The following is a 26331-nucleotide window of genomic DNA, read 5'->3' as shown; positions in this document are numbered from 1 at the left end:
CAACTCTATTCTCACACCTCAAGTTGCGAATTGTTGAAACAATGAGTGGAAGTCTTTGGCGACACCAGAACCCCTGAAATATTGTTCCGAGATTTTAATTCCGTAGACATGTTGCGCCCTCCTCTTCTGCAATTGTTTAATGGGACTGGAGAATTAGCGACTCCAACTGTGTGCTATACGCCCAACTCCTAATATTCGCAATATTTTGTATACATGCAACAACGGTGCATGTATACAAATGAAGACAACTGTCCTGAGAATCCAGTAAAGTACATGACACAAAGTGTAGTGAAAGATGCAAACATTCTTCAACAATAGTTACTATTCAAGTTCCAAAACATAATGTATTCTTAGGTCACCATCTACCAAACATACACACTTTACCTCCAGGTGACCTCACAAAACCAGCCAATTACAGCAGAAGCTTCCCCAAACGCTGCACTTTATAGGTTGACGCTTTAAAGTGACAGAAATGATCATGATATATTGCCTCGAAAAGTTCCCATATATATTATATCATAAGCTCAAAAGTCAGCTAATGGCACTCTGGTGCCTGAAGCAGGATATCAGTATTAATCTGTCAAACTGATTATTATACCAAGTGGCAGCCACAAATCCAGATCAGTACAAGGTGGTGCATTTGTCAATGATTGACATGTTTACAGTATAACGCTTCTTATTTCACTCATTTCTGTAATGCAACACTGCCTCCTCATGCAATCCTCTCTTTCCTTTTTTTTTTCTTTCTTTCCGCCATACTGCCGTAACTTCCATCAGGCTTCTCTGATCAATTGTAATATGTATGACACATATGTTAACATATTCTGCAGTGTCCTTTAGCCTAGCCACGCTGAATATAGACTAGGCTAAGGCCTAGTGTTGCTAATGGTAACACTAGGGTCATTCTAAGTCACTGCTGTCCAATGCTAGGTTAATGCTAGGCTTACGGGTATTTTTAGGTGGCAGGACGCTGTGTTCTTACGACACCATCACAACCCCTCGGAATGAAATGTGAATTTTCTCTGTGTGTGTATGCGTGTAATGATGTACAACATTTTTCAGATAAATCAATGGCTCTTCTCTCTATTTGTCTGTCCTGCAGTAGTGGAGGTGAAGAGCAGCCTGCCGTCAGGCATGCAGAGCCCAGTAGGAACAGCAAGTGAGCAGAGAGGAGGAGTTGGAGAAGGTGGTGAGTAGGGCGTCCTTGAAGAGTACTTGGGGGGGGGTTCCATGTCTATTAAGGGGGTTTGATTTAGTGGGTCGATTGCTTCCTAAAAGTGGATAAGTAGTCTAAGAGGTTTTAGCAGATTTTAAGGGTCTGCCTAGGTACAAGATAATTACATATAGGGATACTCCACCAATACAACAATGCAATGTACAGTTATAAAAGTAAAACAAATAGATTAAAAAGATTCAGATACTTTTCATTTGTTCGATCATTTTGGCTGTGTTAATGCGTATGGCGTAAATGTTGGCAACGGTGAGTTTATTTTTACCCTTAAGGACAAAAATGTCTCCATTGAAACTCATAAAAACCAACATTTTTGATTTAACATAAAACCATGCATTCCATTATATCAGGCTTTACATGTAGAGCCCTGGCTTCAAATGTACTATTTTCCACCTGACTGAGCTATTTTCTCATGTTTGCCCTTTGGAGCAAATACATGCTTTCTTTCCTGAGTTACACTGCCAGCATTGCAGCTGTATTATGTGTTTGAGCCAATGCAACAAAATCATGTAGTTGCTAATTAAAAATGTATGCTTTTTTCCCCATAAAACACAACAGTGGCATTATGTAAACACACTTCTGTTTAAAGGGTTAACTTTCTGAAAAGGACTTAATATTTGGTAGTGATGATCAGGACTGAAGTTGATTGAAAGATTTAACTCAGTGAAAGTTGAAAATAATATCAATATATTATTTTATAGCATTTTTGTCCTGTCCAACTTTTTAAAGAAAAAACTAACAGAACACAATCAGCAATGTAATCAGGATGAGTAAAGTCGACCTCTTGTTCATTGCTGCTTTTCCAGGTGGGGTTCCAGGAGAAGGCCCAGGAGGAGGAGGAGGAGGAGGAGGAGGCCCGGTGGATCTGCGGACAGAGCCCAGGGTGGGGTCTCTGTCTGGGGGAGCAGTGGGGGTGGACACAGCCATGAGAGAGCAGCAGCTCCAGCAGGAACTTGTGCTACTCAAACAGCAGCAGGAACTCCAGAAACAACTGCTGTTTGCAGAGTTCCAGAAAAAACATGAAGTGCTCACAAGACAACATGAGGTCCAGCTGCAGGAACACCTAAAGGTATGTAGTCAGGTCAGATATTCACGCATGAACCTGGCTGTAAACTGGCTAATCCAACTGACAGAAACCTCCTATACAGTTTACCGATACATCTCAGTAAAACGAGTGTGTGTGTGTCTGTGTATGTGTGTGTGTGTAAGCAACAACAGGAGCTGTTGGCAGCAAAGCGACAGCAGGAGTTGGAGCAGAAGAGGAAACTGGAGCAACAGAGACACGAAGAGCAGGAGAAACATCGACTTGAGCAACAACTGCTGCTGCTGAGGAACAAGGAGAAGGGCAAAGAGAGTAGGTTATAATGCTACTACTGCCATCACTACCGTGCTATGCACACATTGCCTCTGCGTCTACAAGACATCAGTATAAAGAAGTGATGTGTCCTGATTGCTGTCCTCACTCTTTTACGTGTTCTGGAAGGTGCCATTGCCAGTACAGAGGTGAAGCTCAAGCTGCAGGAGTTCCTTCTCAATAAGAAAGAGCCTGGCATCGGTGGACTGAACCATTCCTTCTCCTCAAAGTGCTGGTGAGTGGTTAACTCAGGACTAAAAACACTCCACATTAGATTATTCATGTGTCCTACACTGCCTTTAGCAAGCAGGAGAGAGGGTGTCGCTGTTTTATGACCTGTTGTAGTCTTTTACAGTTGTAGTTCTCTGACCGTTGTGGTTTAAAATATAACACAGTAGCACTTAGCACTTTGACTTTGTAACTTTTATCACACATTTACATATCAGACTCTTATGTTTAAATGACAAAGATCCATCCCTTTAACAGACGAATGTTCGGGCTTTAGATGACATGATGACATGTCCAGTTCATTCCAACAGTCCCAACAGACACTGGAAATGTTTCACTGATCTAAAACATCACAAGAAAGTGTCAGGTTTCAGTGTCAGTCCTTGCAAAGCTCTTTCCTAAATAATTTTTGCACCAACGTTCAGCTATAATATATCAATCAAATAAGAGGCACAGAGAAACTATTTCCACAGGAAATGGCAGAAAAAGGCATCCGAGGAAATGCAGGGAAATGACTTAGACTAGCAGGTTGTCAGAAAATGACTTCACTTAGTATTCTGAAACTGTTTTGACAACTCGCTTTCTCTTTGTGTGTGTGTGTGTGTGTGTGTGTTTCTGTGTGTGTGTGTGTGTGTGTGTGTGTGCATGTCTGCAGGGGAGCTCAGCACATCTCCCTGGAGCAGGGCTCTCTGCAGAGTAACACCCCAGGAACTCCTCACTCCTACAAACTGCCCCCACTGCTGGGCAACTACGAGGGCAGAGACGACTTCCCGCTCCGCAAGACAGGTAGGAGAGACGAAAGCAGACAGAAGGAGGATGTTTGTGTGCGTGATTTGTCACTTGCCATGTAAAAGTAGTTTGACGAAGGATTATGCGGAGGTGGAGTGTGGTGTTTGTATATGTGTGAGGACTTGTGAGTCTGACTCACCAGGGAAGAGGTAGCCCAAGAGATGAGACACACACACACACACACACACACACACACATAGCATGTGAAAGCATTTTCTCTGATGTCCCTGTAAGGTCAGGGTGTGAAACTGTTTCTGTCCCTACAGGAACATTAACTGACTGTTCAGTAAGTGCGATCCTCCTGAGTTACAATTGCTGTCTGACAAGCGTTCTGTACCCACATTGGCACATTACAATGTGAACCGTGGCAAATTTCTCATTGAAATGCAATCCATCTACCTGCTTTTATCACAGGAAATATGGAAGGAGTTTGTCCAATTCACAATTACACGCATTACAGTAGTTCAAGTTTGTTGTCATATATATTTTGTTCTCATTCCTATTTCTTTTCTTTTTTTACGTCTCAAGTAAACAGATTGTTGCATCATTGAAGGAGCCTGGGACTTAAAAATGACACTGTAGCTGTTGTGCATATGACAATAAAGCCTTTGAATCTCGAATCTTTAAATATACAAAAGTACCATTGTACATTCAAATGCAATGAAATGCCTCTGCCTTGGTTCTCTAATCCTTTAAAACTTTGTATAAGAATAAATAAGAGGCACTAATAGGAAATTCTATAATGCCAAAATATTACAAAGTATATTACCAATATAAAACCAAATTATTTAAAGTGCTTGAGCGTTATTTTGAAGAGCACAGTAGTGCATTCATTCGCATTTTTGGATAAAATGTGTTCTAAACTTAGATGGAAACTTGACTTTCCTTGATATCCTACAGAATTAGAAAAAAGTGGGCTTCTCTTTACTAGCATTTTAGTGGAAATGACAACTGTTGCTGGCAGACTTTATTAGCTGTAGCTAGCGAGCATATTAAGCTAATGTTAGCTCCACGAGTTGTTTAAAATATTGTTTCCAGCTGACTTTTTAATCTGTTAACCCTTCTTCCATGTGAAAGGGTCTTAAATTAGCAATTGATGGCTACATACAATATGTTGTGCTAAAAGACCGTTAGCTGCACTCATGTTAATCACTACAGGCTTGTTTACATCAGTAGTTTGGTAGTTTTAGCAATTTCGGCTAAAATTGAAAGATTGAGGTGTAATGCTAATTAAATATCCTCCAATGTGTCCTGGGATACTGTGTCCACACCCCTGCAGCTCTACACATGGTAATGAAAATGGATTTATACTATAGAATTGATTTAAACCACTTGTGCAAAATCCCTTCATGCCCATGATCAAGTCTCACTCGGTCAGATCTGTCATTGGCTGCCGTGATCCCACATAGTCAAAGGGCCAACAATGACAAAACATCCAGGTTTAGGCAGCTTGAACCAATACAACCTGGATCTTTTTTTCTCTTCATCTTCCTGCTCCTTGTCCTTAATCTTGACTTTTAGGCCAAAGCTACCCTAAAATACACCTGCTGTGGTTGCTCATCCAGCAAGCAAACTAGCCAGCCAAAATGGGCAGCCGTCCAAAATGTAATGTAGGATTACCAGACAGCCTGTGTTGCTGTAGCCGACCTGATAGTCTCCTGTTGGCAAAACACCAGGCACCTTAAAATACCTTCATGAAATACTCTTACTAACAAAACACTGCCCTTCAACATGAAGCAAATAACACAAAAAAAACTACATTGACATAACATGTATTTTCCTCTTTCGCCTATATTCCAAGCAGACTGTGATACAACACAGCAGTTGCTGTGGATCAGTGTTAGTGATCATTGATTTTTTTTGGCACCAAGCTGAGCCGTTTTCCTTCTCTCTCTCTCTCTCCCCGTCCGCAGTCTCAGAGCCCAACCTGAAGGTGCGCTCGCGATTGAAGCAGAAGGTGGCAGAGAGGCGGAGCTCTCCACTCCTTCGCAGGAAGGATGGAACCGTTATCAGCACCTTTAAGAAGAGAGCCATAGAGATATCAGGTGATCTCTCTCTCTCTCACACACACACACACACACAAACACACACACACACACACACACACACACACACACACACACACACACACACACACACACACACACACACACACACGCTGTACATGACATGACAATATTTGTCCTTTTTTGAAAGAAGCGCAAGGTTGAAAATAGACAGGAAAGTCAGCGTACATAAATCATTCTAATAATATATTAGACATTTTATGAATGAACTTGAAGGTTAATTCCTCTCTTTATTGCTCTGTGTGTCTGTGTCTCTCCACCAGTCTCCTCTCTCTGTAACAGCGCTCCAGGTTCAGGTCCCAGCAGTCCCAACAGTTCCAACTCGGCTATCGCCAATGGCAACACGGGGTCCGTCCCCAACATACAGACTGAGGTACACACACGTGAACACTTCATCTTATCATTTAAAGTTACACCCACCGACTCATGTGGTACACGGGTTGGTTTAATTTTCACCATTGATTTCTTCATACTTGACACAAAGCTCGAGCTCGCCACCTACAGTTCACTGCGGTTCAAGGAAATTCAAGTTGTATGTGCACTTCTACAAAACAAGTGTTGACCAAAGAGTTTTACAGAGAAATTAAAAATACATCAAAACAGAACATAAATAAGTAAATAGCTGCAACAGACTAAATGAAAGCAAGTTATATTAATATTAAAGGGGACCATTTTAAAAAGGTGGGTCTTAAGATGGAATTTAAAGGTGGTGATAAATGTGACCGTCCTGACAGTAAGGAGGAAACTGTTCCACAGTCTGCAACGTGCATGTGTCAGCATAGCAATCAGTATTCATTTAATTAAAACAACTATGAATAAATATGTTTTCACAACCTTTCCATGACTAAGATGAGACGATGACCATACAGCACCGACGTCATTAAACACTGACTGTGACGATATGAACATGCCATTATGTTGACGAACATCGAAAGTCGAGACTAAAATGTAGTTTATAAAATAAACGCGTAACCAAAATCTCTCTTCGCTGCACGTGTCATATCAGCAGGACTACACCGGCCGCTCACAATGTTAACTTTCACTTACCGTACTTAAATTAACAGCACGGCAAGAAACAAGGTGATATTTTGTCTAGACTAGATTGACTAAAATATTTAATATAATCTGATGACTAAAAACAGTGTTCATGAATTTAAACAATACTAAAATATTTAATATAATCTGATGACTAAAAACAGTGTTCATGAATTTAAACAATACTAAAATATTTCCTTTTTTCTTGTGACTAACATAAGAATGAAAAGCCCATTTTATTCAACTAAAACTCAAATGATACCACAAGAGACAACAGAAAATAAAAAAATACATAACTATGTACTTGTGACGTGTTTATTATGAACTGTATCAAATACTTCCTAAGAACATTTCAATTCCAGATTATTTCAAGTGAGCAAGTAGTGGCTTCACAGCTCGTCGTAGTGTCGCTGCACAGACATATCAATATTTTTGGAGATCTGCCTGTATTAACAGGGATAATGAGGCGTGTAAATGCCGGCTCACAAGCCTATTCACCCCAATATGTGCAGGTTAGATATGTGCATTGAAGTCGTGGATTATAAAAATGCTGGAAAATTCAGATCAGTGGCAGATGTGATATTAGCTAGTTATTGAATATGTATGTAAGCAGCCACTCCCCAAGGATTACAGCTCTAGAAAGAGGATTCATAGAGTGAAATGACTTGATTTAAAAGAGATACTGTTAGTCGATGCTTACAGTATATGTTAAAAACAATGGTTACCATGGCAACTTGGATGAATCTACAGCATATGACCACCATCTGAACTTCCGCCCATGTGTCTGTCTGCAGCTGAGATCTCTCCATCAGACGCTGGGGGCTGATGGGACATTGAGTCCTCTGAATCTCTACACATCGCCCTCCTTGCCAAATATCTCCTTGGGCCTTCCTGCCAACGCGCATATCACGGTGGGTGAACACAACACACATACACACATTTACCTACACAAAAACATATAGGCGCACACAAACGCATACTGTACATATCCAACATTAGGTTGAATAGAAAACAATAGGACGATTAGTAATGTTTTCTTAACAGTAGATAAAGTGGAGTTACTGTTTTTCTTTTTTCCTGGGGCTTAGTGGGCAGGACTAAGCCTTGCACCTCTTCTCACTGTTGCATATTCAGTTTACAGGGACAAAGGGGGCAGATTTACCACTCAAAATGTGCAAAACGTTTAACCTCTCCTGGAATTGATATAACCTCCTGTTCATCAAAATACATATTTGGAAGTATTTCCCCTTAAAAGAACCCTTAATACCGTACCGTTTGACCAACATGTGGTCTCATACTCGCTGTATCACCACGATTAATTAATCTTTGTTGCAAAACCAATCTGTTTTTGGGTACATTTCATAAAACGCTGCTCTGGAAAACATCTACTGCAAACCTGGGCTTTCCTTGGAAGTTTGGCTGGGATGATTTTTCTGCTCCTTTGATACTCATCATTTTGCCGTAGCGTTACGCTAATGATATGGAAACCTGAAATGCTCAGCCATGTCGCTAATTGCTTATATTTCTCATGATATGTCTTGTAGAATTTAAAAGACACCATATGGACAAGTTAACAATGATAAAAAGTTTAAGTTTAAGTTCTCATTCTCATTTTCTATTTGTCGGCTGAAATGATCACTGACCCCCACCCCTCCTACAGCCCTCCCAGGCGTTGTCTGCCCAACAAGAGGCAGAGCGTCAAGCCATCCAATCACTGCGAGGGGGCGGAGCTCTTACAGGGAAGTTTCTCTCCACGTCCTCCCTACCTGCAGGTAAGTTTTACCTTATGAGCTCTTACCTTAATAGCTTATAATTTAATTATTTATGCTTTAATTATTATAATAAAGTAGTATGTATACATTATGTGTGCTGTATATAAATATGGAAATAGTAGTGCGATATATATATATATATCAATATAATTTATGTATATAGATCGTGTGCATGTGACGTTACACTTATTTCCCAACCCGTAAGTCAGCCATGTTGGTTGGAATACACAACCAAGACGCCGCCCGTTCACGTGGGAGTTGCTGCAACGCTTCGTAATTTTCTTTGTATTTAAACGTCTAAGATTGAAAGAAAATGCCAATCGTGTGCGCAGTGTATAATTGTGGTCATAACGCTACTCGTGACCCAGAGAAACGATTCTTTAGATTTCCTACAATCATCACAAACAACGATCCACAAAAGAGGGATGAACTGCTGTCTACCGAACGCCGTAAGCTGGTTTAGCAACATAACTCGTGAGGATTTAACAGAAGAAAAAGCACAATTCACCCGTGTGTGTGGCGTCCACTTTATATCTGGTAAGAGCTCATGCTAAAGCTATGTTTACAATGTTTACGTTAAACATTTGTGTTTATGATATACCCGAACACTGTAAGACCTTACTTCTCCATATCGCTAACTGGTAAATAAGGCACTATCTTTACATGTGATGGCAGCCATTTGCTCTTTTCTTCTGTGCATGTTTTTGTTTGGCTTATTCTTGAGACTACTTCACTTGCGAAAAGCAAAGCACCAATGTGAGAACATGCTTCGCTTAATCCAGCCATACAATCACAGTGTGCGAGGATAACATCGCCGCTCTTCTCACTCACAAACCACGGCTTGAGCGATGTATCTCGAGCCCTTTGAGAGTGATTTACACGGGCATGGACGAGCACCCTGTCATCTTTCAGTGGTTTGGTAAGAAGACTACCAACCCAGCCAGAAACAAAGACATTATAAGCATCTAAGCTCTTGTATGCCTTCATTTGTGCGTTGGTTGCCAACGACGTTTGTAGCACAAGGTAGTTCACAATATCCGGATATTCAATCGGCGGTAATGAATCTAAATCCTCAATATAATCCGACGGCTTTAGCGTGTACGGGTCACGGCTGCAAATTTGGACTTTTCCTCTGAATCTTGCCTTTGCAGAGGACTCCAGAGAGTCGGAATACTTTGAAGAAGTCGGAGTTGTTGTTGTTGTTCGCTTTAGACGCCATTGTTGATTTGTTTTCCAACCAACATGGCGTCGCACGCATACGTCACACAGTTTTGTCACGTGTTTGCACACTACCTATATGGAAAATATTGAATTAGTTTTGAAATTGTTGAATTGATTGTATTATTTGGAACTAGTAACGATTTGATAATGTTTCTTTTCAGGGGTGGTGCATGAGATAGAGACACCGCCCCCCAGCTCTCATTCTGCCCATTCCTCGTTACTGCAACATGTACTGCTGCTGGAGCAGGCCAGACAACAGACTGCTATGCTAGCTGGTACCTACACGCACACGCACACACACACACACACACACACACACACACACACACACACACACACACACACACACACACACATTATTATTATTATAGACAGCTTTTTTAAATAAATAAATTCAGAGCAGGATTAGAATTTATTTACATGTTAAATATAACTAAATATTGTTTCTATAGCAGCAACAGTAATGTTTACAACAGCAAAGTCACTATATAAAGTACCTAATAATATCTCACTGGAAACAAATCTAAAATGTAAATGACATTAGTCAGTCCCAGTCCTTCTTCCTGTCCTCTGTCTTCCTCCCTCTAGTGACGGGATTCACCGCTGCTTTGTCTCAGCCTGCAGCTAAGTGCGTGTTAAGGAGCTCAGCTCGGACACAGATAGCAGGAGAGAGGCTGCCGCGGGATAATAACTTACACCAAATGTTAAAAAGTAACAATAAAATAAAATGTAACGTCGGAGCTTATCAATGCTTTTGTTTAAAAAATAAATGTAGCCCCGGGGCATGTTTAATACCAGGTATTGGTACCCATCCCTATACTATGCACAATCACTCAAACCAGCAACTTTCTCCATCGCGTGTTGGAAATAAAAATAAATTCTACCAGCCAAAGTGGAGGTGGTCTCCATAAATTACAAAGACCAAATTTACTCTCATTTGGCAACTGGCGAGTGGCCCTGACAAGTACATGCTAACATCCACGGTACACCCAAAGTATTCAACTCATTATTGTTCTTCTCTGTCCCTCTACCCACTTAGTGCCCATGTATAGCCAGTCGCCGCTGGTTACGGCAGAGAGGGGCGTGTCCAGCGGCATGCGGGCAGTCAACAAGTTGCCTCGCCATCGACCATTGGCTCGGACCCAGAGTGCACCTTTGCCCCAGTCCCCCCAGGCCCTGCAGCAGCTGGTGGTCCAGCAGCAACACCAACACTTCCTGGAGAAACACTACAAGGTACACACGTTCACACGCACACACACAGCATACATGCACACGGTCACACACTAACATTATCCTGTGTGTGTAGATGTTATCAAAGGGGGCGGAGCTTCCCAGGCCGCCGCCCACCCACCCAGAGGAGACAGAAGAGGAGCTAACAGAGACCAATGACATGCAGGAGGACGATGAAGGGGCAAGCTTTCACAGGTGGGTCTTTTCTGATATCAATGACTGTGATTAATGTTGTTGATCTATCCTGTATGTTATTGTCTTACATGTTATTCTGACCGATCAGGCTTCAGAAGGAGGGGTCAGACGACAGCACACCCTCTTCTGAGCGACTCGGTGTGTACGTGAAGGGCGAGGAGGAGCATGGGATCATGCACATGAAAGGGGAGAGTACAGAGAGCGAGCTGGATGAAGAGGAAGAGGAGGAAGACATCATCCAGCTGAGAGAGGGCGACGAAGAGGAGAGGGGGAGCTACACGCAGGTTTGTGTGTGTGCTTCTCTCTGTAGACACTGACTGTGCTGCTATCTGTCGTTTTAAACGTCACCTTAGCTGCTCCACACTCTCCCCACATCCTCTGATATTCTAACATAGGTATTCCCAACTAGGGTGTACGTGATTGTAGCTCAACTTATAAAAACAGAAATAGCATCAAGTGAAAAGTAATTTAATAACAACTTCAGTTCATTTAATGACTGACATTTAATGAGCAGGAAAGAATTGTAAATAAATGATGTATATTATGTACTGTCTGTGCGCTGTGGCGTCAGCTGGTTGCTGTAGTCTTTGCAGTGTGTTTAAATACAGCATTTAACATTAAGTTACCTTTAGTGATGTCACTTGAGTCAGCGTTGGTTGGGGATACAGACTAAAAGTTTGAAAATGAAAAGCATCTGGAGGTGTAGCGTTAGACAGTAGTGAGCTTACCAGACCTCTGTAGACCCGCTCCTCATCATTAGCTACTAACATAACACACTCGAATCTGTATAGCCAAGTGAATCGGGTTTAGTTGCATTGTGGGTAATGTAAGCAATAAGGAAGAAGAATGCACCGAATATAAAAGACAATATCTCAGAGTTCTGCTGCATGGAATTTTATCCTTTTTCTTTTTTCTTTAAGCTGTCCATCATGAGATGAACAATGTTATTGGAGTGCACTGCTATGAGGAGAACTCTTTTAAACATCAGCAGGGGGGGTCACATGATGTTTTCCAAACCTAAGCTGCACACTTCAATGCTTTTGATCCTATTTCTCCTGCCTCTTCACAACCAAATAGACACCTCTGACCCATGTTCACTGTTGGTGGTGGTGTTTGTGCTTGAGGATGAATGGATCATATCAAAATGTATGATCATGCTTAACTGCATACATATTTTTTTTATGAGCACACAAGTACAGGATGAGTCACCAGAAGAAAGCTTTGACATTTTACATTAACAGTAAAGGGTGGGATTGTTATGCCATCCCAGCATGTAAACACCAGAGCCTCGCTGCTGGGTGTCCAGTCAAACATGAGCCGAGACTGACTGTCACACACACACACACACACACATAACTGCTGACGTTGCAGTGACATCACCAGCTGGTGACTCAACCACTGGACTCATTGCTGTGTGTCTTCCTGTACGTCTGTATATCTTGAAGTGTGTATGTGTGTGTGTGTGTTTTAGTGTCCACCCACACATGATGAGTCACCCAGTTCGCAGCAGGGAGCACAGCAACACTCCCTATATATAGACACTACAGAATATGTGTGTGCGTCTGCAGTGCTCAGACAAACCTTAAAATCCCTCGGTGAAGGTTGGTAATCAGTGAACTTTCAAGACGGACAAGTTTCATGAAAACACAAATGTAATAATTGTTCATCATCATAAAAAGTGTTGTAGCAGTCATTTTTATCAATCAAATGACCCGTCCATTAAATCAGTCAGTATGTCAATCCTGAGTTTTAGCATGTTTTTATACACTGATTATGAAATTATAATATATTTAGAATTCTTGTGTGTGTGTGTGTGTGTGTGTGTGTGTGTGTGTGTGTGTGTGTGTGTGTGTGTGTGTGTGTGTGGTGTTGGTGTTAAACATGCTGTCCTGTTTTCTACACACTCTCCTCCAGTATTTCAGTGAATGAACTGATCTCTGATTCATCCTTCTGCTATGAATCATAACTTTCTCTCTTCGCCTTCCCATCAGGCCTTGCAGCATCTGGGTGTGTTCCAGTCCTTGTTGCCCCACAGACCTCTGGGAAGAGCGCAGTCCTCCCCTGCAGCCACTGTCAACCCCATCAAACACCTCTTCACCACCGGTCAGTTTTCTGTGTGCACATCTGGTTTGTTATTGAATGACAGTTTGACATCAGCTGTGTCAGTCCGCCTACTGTAATCCACCATGTTTGTTGCCTAGCAACGGGGAACTAACTCTCTGTTGGCTGACCAAGTGAACTGACTGAAATACAATACATTCTTAAGTAGCGTTTTGTCTATTGTAGCTCATTTATATTTGAGTATATTTGTACACGTTTAAGTGTGAAATGCTTTGCTTCAGTTCTGATGCATTAATTTGCTGTTTGCTGTCAGAACAAATTCATTATTTCTTTCTTTAATTTAACATTAAAAGACATCCAGGAGCTCAGGGGACAAAACCCTTAAAAAAGTTTCATCATTTATGATTATTCATCTTCATTTGTTTTTGGGTTTAAAGTAGTTTGGGGTGGGGGGCAGTTTATGCCTTTATTAGAGAGTCGACAGTAGAGAGCTTACAGGAGACGGACATGAAACAAAGGTCCCTGACCGACTTGAAACTGTGACGCTGCGATAACGTAGACAGCCCCGTAAAAATTGGAGGTCACTTGGGTCGTATTCACAAAACATCCTGAGGCTAAAAGTAGCTTTGTCTTAACTTTAGGACTTTTAAGTCTTTGTTCTTTTTAGTAATTCATAAAGCCTTTAGCGCTAACACTAGCCCCTAAGAGTCAGAGGCAGTCCAGAGGACCTCTGAGTCATTAAGACCTACTCACAGTCAGCTGCAACAGGTAATCGCCTTGTCATTTAGAGAAAAAAAATTACATTTTGATGACGCCGATTTAATAAAGATCCAATCAGCAAACAATCCAACAATACAAGAGATAACGAGTAAGTAACACAGACCCGTCACCTGTCAATCACTGAGTTCATTCAAAAAACAGGATGCCATCTATTGCCATAGAGACAACCACGCCCTTTCTCTTAGCTTCAATCAAAATGTGTGTTTAGCTGCGACAGGTAGCCCAGCATCTCAAATGATGAGTCATGTATACTCGTAATGTAAATAGTGGATCCAGATGAGGCATTTAAAATGTGTCACATATCCCAGGTTCTTACTCGAGCGTCTACTTCGTATTACATTACAGGTCATTTAGCAGACGCTCTTATCCAGAGCGACTTACATTGAACTAAGGACAGTCTCCCTGGAGCAACTCAGGGTTAAGTACCTTGCTCAGGGGTACAATGGTGGCAGCCTGGTATTGAACTCCTGACCTTCTAGTGTTTTGTTTGGAAGGCGTACCACTAGAGCAGTGGTTCCCAAATGGTGTGCCGCGACACACTGGTGTGCCGTGAGACAAATCCCGGTGTGCCATGGGATTTTGAAACAATTAGGCCTATTGCATTTAACTGTACACAAGGTTATGAATGATTATTTATTTACTTCAGTGTTTCCCCTAGGTTTACTGCTCTGCGGGGTGCTGCCTGGGCTGGATCAGGTCCGTGCGTGGCGCAGATTTTTTAAGTTCTCTCCTTACTTTTTCTCTGGTCGGTCTCTGGCTGTAAGTGTTTACGCTCGCGCGCATTTGTGTTTGGGTTTGGAAGCGGAGCTCCGCCCTTCACGAAGCAGAACAGAGGAGAGCAGAGAATGTAAATACGCAAAGCAACTGAAACGTGCACATAAATGAGATAAATGACATAAGCGTTTAGTTATTTAATAAAAGAGCACCTGTTCAATGTGAAAAGTGAGTTGTGAATATATAATAACAAACACAAAAAAACGTCTTGAATTTCAGGGGGGGAGGTGGGGGGCGCAGCGCAGGGAAACACTGTACTTTATCGATACTTTGTCCTTACACACTTATTTCACAATATAGAAACAATAGGTCTTATGTGATTTGGCCTAAATATAAATAAAACAATAATAATAATTAAAAAAAAAAGAATCTGTCAAAGTGAACCCGTTTTAGCCATTTGCGCATGGTGGGAAATATTAGAGTGTGACACATCAAAGGCTCTCTGCTAGTGTGAAGGAGAATAGCTTCTTACAAGGACTAGGCTAAATAAATGTTCACAGAGTGATAACAGTGACACGATGTGTTATAGAGGGGATTTTTCCCGGATATGAACTCAGGTGTGCCTTGAGATTTTGGCTTGGTCTTTGGTGTGCCTTGGCCTCAGAAAGTTTGGGAACCCCTGCAATAGACCACAAGGCCATCACCACCCTGTCTCACACTTAGTTCACTTGTAGCTACTGACATCTTGTGGTGCTTATTTGTTACTACAAAATACATTGTGGACCATTAAACCACATTTGTTGTACTGGGGAAATTGCTTCAATTTTTTACCCAGCATCCATCTTGTCCCAGCTTTTATTGGAGTATTGGCTTTTATCTTTCATTTGACAATATATGATATTGACACATTTACATATATACATATTTACTCTCTCTCCAGGGCTTGTGTATGACAGTCTGATGTTGAAGCATCAGTGTGTGTGCGGCAATGCTCACATCCACCCAGAGCATGCTGGGAGAGTGCAAAGCATCTGGTCCCGACTGCAGGAGACGGGCCTGCTGGGACGCTGTGAGGTAAACACACACACACACACACACACACACACACACACACACACACACACACACACACACACACACAGAGCTACTCCCACAATACTGTAATGTCATGGTCGGTGCCCACACTGCAGGCTCTCCCAGCATGCTCTACAATACACTTCCAACATTCTCCTCCCAGAGAAAGTTAGTGAACCTAAAGCCTTCCTGGCAGTTAGCACCTCGGATCTTGTTTCACATCATCATTTACTGTAAATATCTGTTTCCATCACACTTAAACACATATTCTATGTATCTGTAGACCACAGTTTCATTTCCCAAGTTATTTTAGTTTTACAATAGTAAGTTGATTCTAGCTATTGCCAAATATCCCTTCTATTTGTTTTCCTTATGTGCCAATTAAAAATGTGCAAACTCCTTACGCAGTCTCTCTGTGTGTGTGTGTGTGTGTGTGTGTGTGAGCAGAGGATTCGGGGGCGTAAAGCGTCTCTGGATGAGATCCAGTCTGTCCATTCAGAGTTCCACACTCTGCTGTATGGAACCAGTCCGCTGAATCGACACAAACTGGACCACAAGAAGCTGCTGGGTAACCTATATCCTTATGTAGTATATAGTTGTGATAAATATATACATTATTCATAATACAAATCCTTTCTACGTGGTTTAACCCCCCTAGCCGAAAGAGTCCTGATGTGACCTAATATTTAGCTTGAAATCCTAAATTAAAGGATAAATCTTTAATTCTGCTTCTCGCTAACTGTGAGCTGTACTCTGATTGGTTGTTTCAGGTCCAATCAGCCAGAAGATGTATGCTGTTCTTCCCTGTGGCGGAATAGGGGTGAGGCTAATCTCTACTTGCATCTCTCAATCGATGGCTGCAGTTGGAAAGTAAAACAAAATATGGTGTCTTTTCCTGACCACTTTCAAGGAAAGATCTGAAGGAGGCTGCAACCTGTTGGGTTATTTCTCTGTTAGGAGCCTTCCTAAGCAACTGCAGCCCATTCGGTCTATTTGTCTGTATATCAGTGTTTGATGTCCGTACACCCCATCCCAGGTTGACAGTGACACCGTGTGGAATGAGATGCACTCGTCAGCGGCGGTCCGCATGGCGGTCGGCTCGGTCATCGAGCTGGCCTTCAGAGTGGCAGCAGCGGAGCTGAAGGTAAAACACAGAGAAATACTCACAAGTGTACGGAGTGGAAATAAACGTCACACATTGTCTGACCTCTCCATCACTCTGTGTTTGTACCAGAATGGCTTCGCAGTGGTGCGTCCACCAGGTCACCATGCTGAGGAATCCACTGCCATGTCAGTACACACACAAGATTAATGTTAGCCAGATACACTACATCACATGTTGGTGCTGACTAACAGTTTGTACCACTCTTTGTGTGTGTGTGTGTGTGTGTGTGTGTGTGTGTGTGTGTGTGTGTGTGTGTGTGTGTGTGTGAGAACAGGGGTTTTTGTTTCTTTAATTCAGTAGCCATCACTGCCAAGCTGCTGCAACAGAAACTAGGAGTGGGCAAGATCCTCATTGTAGACTGGGTGAGTGGTACTGACACACACACACACACACACATACGATCCGTCAGCATTGTCACCTGCATTTAAATTTTAATTGACTTCTTTTAAGGCCTAAAAGTGTTAATTATTCATGATAAAAGGTTAATTATTTATATAAAATGACATTTCTTTTTTATTACAATGTTGTTATAAATTGATGATGAATTTTGTGACGTGCTGCTGAGATCCACAATCTTTTAAAAAAAAAATATGTAACTGTAAACTACATTTTAATGTCCATATTAACTTAAAACAGTAACTAATTATTCATATCATAAGAGGCAAAATGCATTAACAGCACCAGAGGCTCCTGCTGTTTTGCTGTAAAGAAATACACCTGCAGATATTTCACTACAACATATAGATACAGTTTCAGTCAAACCTGCCTTAGCTGTACTGTAATGTGTCAATGTAGTGTAAAATGAGCTAATATGCAAAACAGTTTCAGGTGAAATCATGGAGAGAAAAATATCACATTATATTATTTCCAGCTATACACTAACTATGCATGCACACACATACAGAGTAATCAGATTAAGACAATAGGTTGATTTAACTACTGAATGATGTTAAAACAAAACTGCAATCTTCAAATAATATTCCCTCAAAATATTTCACTTTTCACGATTTTCAGAGAAATTAAAGTTAGCATGTGCTCGTTATTATCACTTTAGACAACCTCATTTTCACAAGATGATAAATTATCCTATTAATTATTCTTATATTTGGATTCTTTTTGACTAGATTTCTCTCTCTTTATGTGTAAAAAGAAACTCTGCTGTTGCAATACTGCACTTCATGTTAACAGCCATGATTCTGACAGTGTGTTCAGAGTGTCTGTATCATAACAACTCATTGACCTTTGACCTTCTCTCTGATGCCACTGACCCGTCACTGCAGGACATTCACCATGGCAATGGCACCCAGCAGGCCTTCTACAGTGACCCCAACGTCCTCTACATCTCCCTCCATCGCTACGACGACGGAAACTTCTTTCCTGGCAGTGGAGCTCCCGAGGAGGTACGCACACACACCACACACACCCTTTGGGTATCAATAAACTCTTATCGTAGCAGACATGAGAACATGATCAACTTGGATCTTGTTTCACTTATTTATCTTTTTAAAATGTCGTCTTCTTCCGTGTGCACGTTCACTGACTGTGTGTTAGTACAAGAAGAGATACAAACAACCCGGAGACATCAACACGGCTCCGTGGTGATCAAACACTCGGCTCGGTACAAGTGAGGGCTGGTGAATATTTGCCTTGGTGGGGCTACGAGCACTGAGGGCTTCTGCTAACACTCGACCAGTGTTGTTGTCGAGCTTGGTGCACTAAGTTTGACTCTTTCTGAATCAGAAAAAAGCAAACACACTCCATCCAACAGCTCAGTTTAATACTTACTTACTCTGTTTTACCAAGCAGAAAGATCATCTAGAAAACAAACATTAAACGTTAGACTTAGAATACAACGTGACCTTATTGTCAATACACATAGGCAGGATGTACAGCTCCTGAATGCCCTCAGGCTCTAGTTCATGCCTAACTAATTTATGCCTAACCTTGACGTTGTTGAACATCCTTCCCAACAAGCTAGCATGACATGGTTGGTACCAATGGACAGTAAAGTCGGCCGGCCTGCTGGCTGGCCATTGGAACTTCAAGAGGTTAAACAACCAGTAGAACCAAATGGATTCATTAGTCTATCTATCTAATCTAAAAACATTGGGGGCTCTTTGGTGTTTGTTCCATATTCTTTATATTTCCATGACCAACTTGCACACATACTGTATTATACAATATTAACAACTTTCTCTCTCTCTCCCTCTCTGCAGGTGGGATCAGGTGCAGGTGTTGGTTTTAATGTGAACATAGCGTGGACTGGAGGAGTAGAGCCACCTATGGGTGACGTGGAGTACCTGACTGCATTTAGGTAATCATTATTAAGACAGTCTTGTCTTTTAAATAGATTTTTTTTAAATGGTCTTGAACTGTCACACTCCACTCCCACAGTCTAGGTACTGACTGCTAATGTACGCTGGTTGCATTGGTAATGCTGTCAAATGATGTGAATGCCTTTAGGAAGTAACATCAGAGACGGTTTAGAAAGGAGAGTCAGTTTCCTGTATGTGTGTCACGTATGTTTGGCCCCTGCCCCTCGCCTTTAGGAGACTAGCAGCAGGTCTGAGTCCATTAACTCCAATAGGAGTGAACGTGAGCACCAAAGTAAATACTGGACCCATTTATCACAAGCTAACATCAACTAAAGTTTGTAAACTCCATAGCTAATAAATTTTTTGTAATGCTATACATGTTTGTTAGCTGTGTAAATATTTAATGTTAGTTCAATAAAATATAAATACATTAGGAGACAGGAAGTGTCTATTGGTGCTGCTTCTACTGCGTCATCCTTAATCATAGAGCATCGTGTGTGTGTGTGTGTGTGTGTGTGTGTGTGTGTGTGTGTGCGTGTAGGAGCGTAGTGATGCCCGTCGCCCAGCAGTTCAGTCCAGATGTGGTTCTGGTGTCTGCAGGCTTCGACGCAGTGGAGGGTCATCAGTCTCCTCTGGGAGGATACAACGTCTCTGCCAAGTGTGAGTAACACGCTGGTTTCAGTGGTGACCCAACCATGATTGTCAAATACCTTTAGCTAGCAGCTAGCAGTCCATTTAGTGTTTGTTAACTGTGATTGGTGTGTGTCGGCAGGTTTTGGTCAGCTGACGCAGCTGTTGATGGGTCTGGCGGGTGGGCGCGTTGTTATGGCGCTGGAGGGCGGTCATGACCTCACAGCCATCTGTGACGCATCAGAGGCCTGTGTCTCTGCGCTCCTGGGAGACCCGGTGAGAGACACCGTCAGAATATCATCGATAATTATTCCTGTTTACTTTCAAACAATATGGAAATACGTCTCAGCCTTTAGTATGCTGTGTGTTCAGTACAGAGCTGGAGTCTGCACTTGGTTTGCATATCTTAGCATAAAGACTAGAAACAGCTAGCCTGGTTCTGTCCAAAGTGGAACAATACACCTACCAACACCTCTAACGCTCACTAGTTAACACGATGTGTAACTCGTACATGGATGCATTAGAGGTAGTCACAAGCTGGAATTATTTTGGACATAGAAATACAGAAGTTGATTTCATGCATTTCTGTTAACACACTCTCTTTCTCTCTCAGTGTGACTCTGTGTTTCAGTGGCCTCAGGAGAAGCCATGTCCAAAAGCTTTGGCCTCACTAGAGAGAGTAATAGAGATCCAGAGTAAGAAACACACACACACACACACACACACACACACACACACACACACACACACACACACACACACACACGATGAAAAGCTACCACATGTCCTGACCCTCTTTCTCTCTGTCCAGGTAAACACTGGTCTTGTCTCCAGAGTTTGTCTCAGACTAGTGGCCACTCGCTATTGGATGGACCCTTGGGGGCTCAGGGTCAATCGGAGAAGGACGAGGCAGAAACAGTGAGCGCCATGGCGTCCCTTAGTGTTGATGTTGAGCCAGGCTCGGACCCTGACAACACAGAAACCAGCAGGTCAGCAGTGCACTGGGACAGCTTCACATCGGGAACGTTTATTCTTATTGTGCCATAAAAAGAACACACAGTAACGAGCACAAAGACATAAAGTTTAGCCTGATGCTCTTCAGTTTTTATTCACTGACATACATTGTGTTTAATTAGGGTTAACATAAATGATATGATATAGAAGGGTATTTTTGGCAGAAGGATTTTCATGATGGTTTGCTAAAATAATGAAAAACACTCAAGGTAATTATTAATTGCTACAACTGTAGGGTGGGTGATATGTTAAAATGTTCTTACATGCCATTGCCGATATATTCCCGCAGGTGTGTGTGCGGTGTCCCCCCCCCCCGTAGTTTCAGCTGGGTGACGTGTTCCTGGGAACTCAGTATCAAAAAAATAATTATTATTGCACCTATTCTCCTTATTAAACAGACAAATGCACACTTCATTCAGTGCTTAAGATAAATATTCTAATTTAGCACAATTCATATATACATATGAATATATATATATGTGTATACATAAAATATTTGCTGTATACTGTATAAGTGCTCTTATATGTGACATTGTTTCATTTTGAACTGCCCTCAGGTCCACAGAGGAGCCAATGGAAGAAGAGCCAGTTTTGTAGAAAGAGCTAAAAGAGAACCACACGAAAACTCCAACTTCACCACCTTCTGGCACCTCCTCTTCCTCTTCCTTTTCCTCTTCCTCCGCAGTGTGTGTGTGTGTGTGTGTACGCACACCACCAGAACAGCCATACAATGTATGAATGGCACAGTGGAATTGTGTCATTGTGGCGGATTCCGATTGGCTGAGGAGAACATTATGGAGGCGGGGACTGTGAGAAACATGGACACATCTCTTATCTACCGGTTGTTCAGCCCGAGGAGGAGCAGACGACTTGGCATCTCCATGGAAACCAGAGGAGAGGGTCAGCAAGGAGACACGTCTTGTAACCTGCATACTTTACCACCTGTACACAGCACCACTGAATTTTTCCCTTCCACCCCCCCAATCATTCTTCTGTCTTTCTATTTTGTCCCTACTCCTCTGTTTCCACAGCGGGACGATGACTGTGGAAAACCTGAATTTGAATACCGTCAAAAATGTCAGACACCAAGTGGACGACTTGTCTTCTTGTCTGTCTGTCAGAGAGACATGCCGAGCGAAATGGCTGGCTGGCGGCAGGGGAGTAAACCGTTTAAAAATGAACAGAGGAAGAGGAGGAACTAGGTGCCTTTTAAAACAAGAAAAGAAAAAAAAAAGAAAAAAAAACGTCCAATCAGAAACCACAAAACACCACCGGCCGCAGCACCTCAACAAACCAACCAGCCAATCAGGACTGAAGAAACACACTGATGCACACACTCACACTGTTGTTGTTTCACTCGGTCAGTTCATTTTTCAGTCTTTGTTTCTTCATCTGGATGCCTTAATTTGTTCTTATCTCACTATTTATCAACCTTGAGAGAGAGAATCACAAGAGTTGATATAAATATATATTCAGAAATGTATTGAAACTGCTAAGAATTGTTTTTTCTTTAAAATCTGAAAATATTCATGCCAGGTACTCCAAACAGACTTTCATTTTTCTTTGGGAAGAAAAGCCTCTTAAGCCATCTTTACACACTAGAAATCCCCAGTAAAAGTCTCCAATGAGTATTAAGTAACATTGATGATAATATTCAATCCGACTTTTATGGGATCTGATGTGAGTGTCTCAGGTTCAGACCTGTTTCAGCAGTGTTCATCGGTTGACATATGTAAACATGTCACTCTGTCTCTCTCTCTCTCAGTCATTTTGGTTGAGAGTCATGTGACTTGAGCCCCGTCCCTTCTTCTCTAAAGGGGATGTGGGATGACCACCATGTCCCTCTTTTTCTTTTTTTTATATTTCCTCTTTGATGTAAATACTGTCTCCTGTCCTGTTGCCCACAGTTATGTCACAGCAGACTCAGTGTGGTCACTTTTCTAAATCTGTACATACATATATGTATAAAAACACAAAATACTTTCTCTTTTTGTATAAAAGACAAAATAATATTCTATATCTATATATATCTATATCTATATATCTATATATATCTATATCTATATATATATATATATAATAGAGATATATAATATATATATATATATATATTCAATATATATATATATATATATATAGATAGATATATATATATATATATATATATATATATATATATATACTATATATATATATATGTATATGATATATATATATATATATATGTATATGTATATGTATATATATATGTATATTATATATATATATATGTATATATATATGTATATATATATATATATATATACACACATATATATATATATATGTGTGTGTGTGTAAACAGTGTTTTATCCAATGAGATTGGATTTATCAATATATTCTATTTGGAGATTTGATGTTTTAAAGGTTTGGCTGTTTGACAGAAAGTAAGCACACGGTCTGATGTTATCAGACCGCCACCTGTTTGTTTGTTTGTTGTTTACAGATGTTGAGGATGGCTGGATAATGGTGGTTGTTGTTGGAGGTGAACAGCGAGCTTCAGTTCCTCTGGCAGGACGAGGCAGCAGGGTTTGCCCTCCGCAGGCAAACAGCAGCAACTACAGGAAGGGAGAGATTAAGGTCAAAGGTCATGTTGGTAAATAGGTTGGTCCAGTGATGATGCAGTTTTGTAGTCCAACAGGAAGTGAGTTTGCCCCTTCAAGTCTAGTGATGTTAATAGTTGCAGCAACATTGTTGACAATACAAACTCAACAGATTGCCTGCAAGTTTCACTGTTTGGTGAAAATATAATCACTGACTGAAATGGCGATGCAGGAGTGCTCAATTGTTTTGTTATATGAAACAATTTTCACAAGTCAGGTCAAAGGGTTAATCCATTTTAGTCACAAGCGAACAATAAGCTAACCTTGGAAACATTTACTTCAGGTGTTATTGCTCTCAGGTCATTTACTTAAACCCGACTTCTTTAGCGTCACACTTATGTTGCATCAACCAAGTAAAGGGGACACATGAGAACCTCACTTTTGCAGTGTGTGTGCACATATGTGTGTATCGAGTGCCTACCAACCCACTCAAATAAGAAACCCAGTCAGTTTTTTTGTCGGCTGCCTCGTTCAGAAAACATGGGATTTAACAAGCCATTCAGATGTGGCTCCCCTTCCTGTGTCACATGCAGGCTCATAAGAAGAAACTATTTTAACATCTCCCCCCACAGCTTGAGAACTACCTTTGCAAAGGTGCGGCAAAATAGTTTCTTGCAAGCTATTAGAGCAGACTGGGCTTTTTATGGAGGGGGTCTTAAAGAGACAGGCACTAAAACGGAGCGTTTCAGACCGAGGGGGATTATAGGTATATCCAGACAGACACTGAGAAAAATAATGTGTTTTTTTAAAACATTAAAGCATGAAATATGTTCTAATAGAAACCCAAAATACGTATAATAATAATAAGTATGAACCTAAAAATGAGCATAATGTGTTTCCTTTAAAAAAATAATACTGTTGGTAAATCTATTACACTATCCTTCAGTTCAAGGCAGTGTGCGCGAGAGCTGTCTGTCATGACAAAAGATGCTACAATTCTCCAAAGAACCACTGCAGTTCAACTTTGAGGCAATTTGTTAGCAACTTCCCTGATCAGAACTCATCAAAGCATTATGCTAGCGCTCTCTGCTCACTAAAGAAGCCCAGTGGACGCAGAGCTTCAGAACCGGACCTTTCTATTACCCAACTCTATAGAAACTCAACTCAACACTATCAGCCTCACTAAACTCCATTTCCCCCGGACCCTCTGTGGTGCAGCAAGTGATCAGTTTACACCGCTACCATCTGTTCAAAGCAATACAACACTGATAGGACAGCAGTGACTGGGAAAACTACAACACATTAGCGTTGCCATGGTAACACAGCAGACCGCATCACAGCGTACATCATAGATGGAGCTCCCGCTAGCTTTTAAACACGTGGTTGAGTGCCGTTTCTGTGTATCACCAGTCAGCTAGACTGAAGCGAGTATTGATTGATTTATTGAGCTGTGTTTCCAAGCGGTTCAGTGTCGTCTTTTTGTACTAATGTAAACACTAAGGCCCTTTTGTCCATCTTACCAGTAGTCAGGAACAGCAGCGCCTCAGGTTGGGGGGTAGAGTGGTGGAGTCGGTAACTCAAGGGTGACAGAAATGAGACATTGAACATTGAACATGGTAGGATAGTGTTGATGTCTGAGCTCAAGTGGAGTTCATGCCGGCACAAAGGAACAAAACAGCTGTTGTGGGACAAGCGAGCGCAACTACCACAGAAGCCTGTCAATTAAGCAATTCATACCCCAATTTAAAATGCCTTAGTATTTTCTCAACTACGTTTAAAAATGACCACCAACAACTAGTTAATTCAAATAGTTTGTTGAGTAATTTGGTATTTTCCCTGTCACTAGGGCAGCATCTAGTGGCCATTAGTGGAACTGCATCTTAAAATATATTGAAGGTTAATTCAGGTTTACCACAACTTGGGCCTCATTTGTTTTGTAGTTTTCGCCATCATTCCCATAAAGTAATAAGAAAACTGTACTCACCAAGTTAATCTGGAAACGCAATAATTTAATATAACAAAGTTTGATGGGGAAAGAAACACAAGCAGGAATAAACAAACCCACACTGTACTTGCCATAGCTGTGCACCAACAGTGTTCCTGTACAGTGAGGGATAAAGCTGACACTTCGTGCTCGGTCTCAGTGGTTTAGAGGAGCTTTAGTCAACGCAAACAGAAGCAATGTCTACTTAGGACCTTTAGTAGATTGAATATGTGAATTAGTTCAGCCAAAGAGTTTTTTAGAGGTCTGAAACAAGTCTGAAGCAAGTTAGAGAAAATTAAGATTTTTATTTTTTCTTACCTGCCTATCATCTCGCGAGCGCTCAGATTAATTTGGGGATTACGTTTGTTGCCCCGTTTTCTTTGCAGTGGTTAATGGGACCATTTTCTAATATTCACATAAGAGTAGTGGATGGAGAGGCGCTTTAATAAGCATTTTCTGTTGCAGAATTTACAGAATCTTGTAAAACATTTAGGTGGGAATTTGGCTATTGACAGCAGTCTCTTTACCCGGCCTGGGAACAGGTGTATCATGTCAGAAGAAGAGGGCGCAACAGCATGGCGTAATTAAATAAGCGCTGGTCGAACCTCGAACGTGAAAAACAATATAGAAAACGTCTGTCGCTATTTGTCGTCAATAAAGAAGCAGAAGCTCCAGTGGACGTTGAAGTCACCTGCTTCATGTACTTCATCGTTCTGTTTCCAAAGCACTTTGTCGTGATACACTTTTCCACCTCAGTCAAGCATAAAACGTTATTGCGATATTTATTTTCCAATTTCTTGCCGTTTCCATTCAGGTTTTATTTTTATTCTCAAAATTGAAAACATGCCGATCAAAACCAATTCATTTCCAACATACCCCGGCCTTTTGTTG

General features: G+C 41.3%; 1 protein-coding gene across 8 annotated transcripts in view; it reads left to right on the top strand.

Annotated features, from left to right (window-relative positions):
* The window catches only part of hdac5 (histone deacetylase 5), a 41802-nt gene extending 18943 nt beyond the window's left edge, over positions 1–22859 (top strand). For 7 of the 8 annotated variants that reach the window (XM_029437492.1, XM_029437490.1, XM_029437486.1 and 4 more), the window contains 27 exons: positions 1103–1189; positions 2038–2300; positions 2426–2585; positions 2715–2820; positions 3469–3599; positions 5516–5647; positions 5932–6041; positions 7498–7614; positions 8364–8475; positions 9858–9971; positions 10736–10929; positions 11003–11121; positions 11210–11405; positions 13113–13224; positions 15617–15750; positions 16198–16318; positions 16521–16570; positions 16787–16894; positions 16985–17040; positions 17190–17277; positions 18196–18315; positions 19132–19229; positions 19772–19890; positions 20003–20136; positions 20474–20555; positions 20672–20849; positions 21432–22859. In XM_029437492.1, coding sequence (XP_029293352.1) covers positions 1103–1189; positions 2038–2300; positions 2426–2585; positions 2715–2820; positions 3469–3599; positions 5516–5647; positions 5932–6041; positions 7498–7614; positions 8364–8475; positions 9858–9971; positions 10736–10929; positions 11003–11121; positions 11210–11405; positions 13113–13224; positions 15617–15750; positions 16198–16318; positions 16521–16570; positions 16787–16894; positions 16985–17040; positions 17190–17277; positions 18196–18315; positions 19132–19229; positions 19772–19890; positions 20003–20136; positions 20474–20555; positions 20672–20849; positions 21432–21471 — 3281 coding nt within the window. In that variant the 3' untranslated portion in view covers positions 21472–22859. The remainder of the gene's footprint in view (positions 1–1102; positions 1190–2037; positions 2301–2425; positions 2586–2714; positions 2821–3468; positions 3600–5515; positions 5648–5931; positions 6042–7497; positions 7615–8363; positions 8476–9857; positions 9972–10735; positions 10930–11002; positions 11122–11209; positions 11406–13112; positions 13225–15616; positions 15751–16197; positions 16319–16520; positions 16571–16786; positions 16895–16984; positions 17041–17189; positions 17278–18195; positions 18316–19131; positions 19230–19771; positions 19891–20002; positions 20137–20473; positions 20556–20671; positions 20850–21431) is intronic. The other variant, XM_029437491.1, reaches the window with a different exon arrangement.
* The last annotated feature ends 3472 nt before the right edge of the window (positions 22860–26331 follow it).

The sequence above is a fragment of the Cottoperca gobio genome, chromosome 8 (assembly GCF_900634415.1).
Source record: "Cottoperca gobio chromosome 8, fCotGob3.1, whole genome shotgun sequence".
In the NCBI taxonomy this organism is placed as follows: domain Eukaryota; kingdom Metazoa; phylum Chordata; class Actinopteri; order Perciformes; family Bovichtidae; genus Cottoperca; species Cottoperca gobio.
Note: the sequence above shows the minus strand (reverse complement) of the source record. Positions and strands in the feature narration are given on the sequence as shown.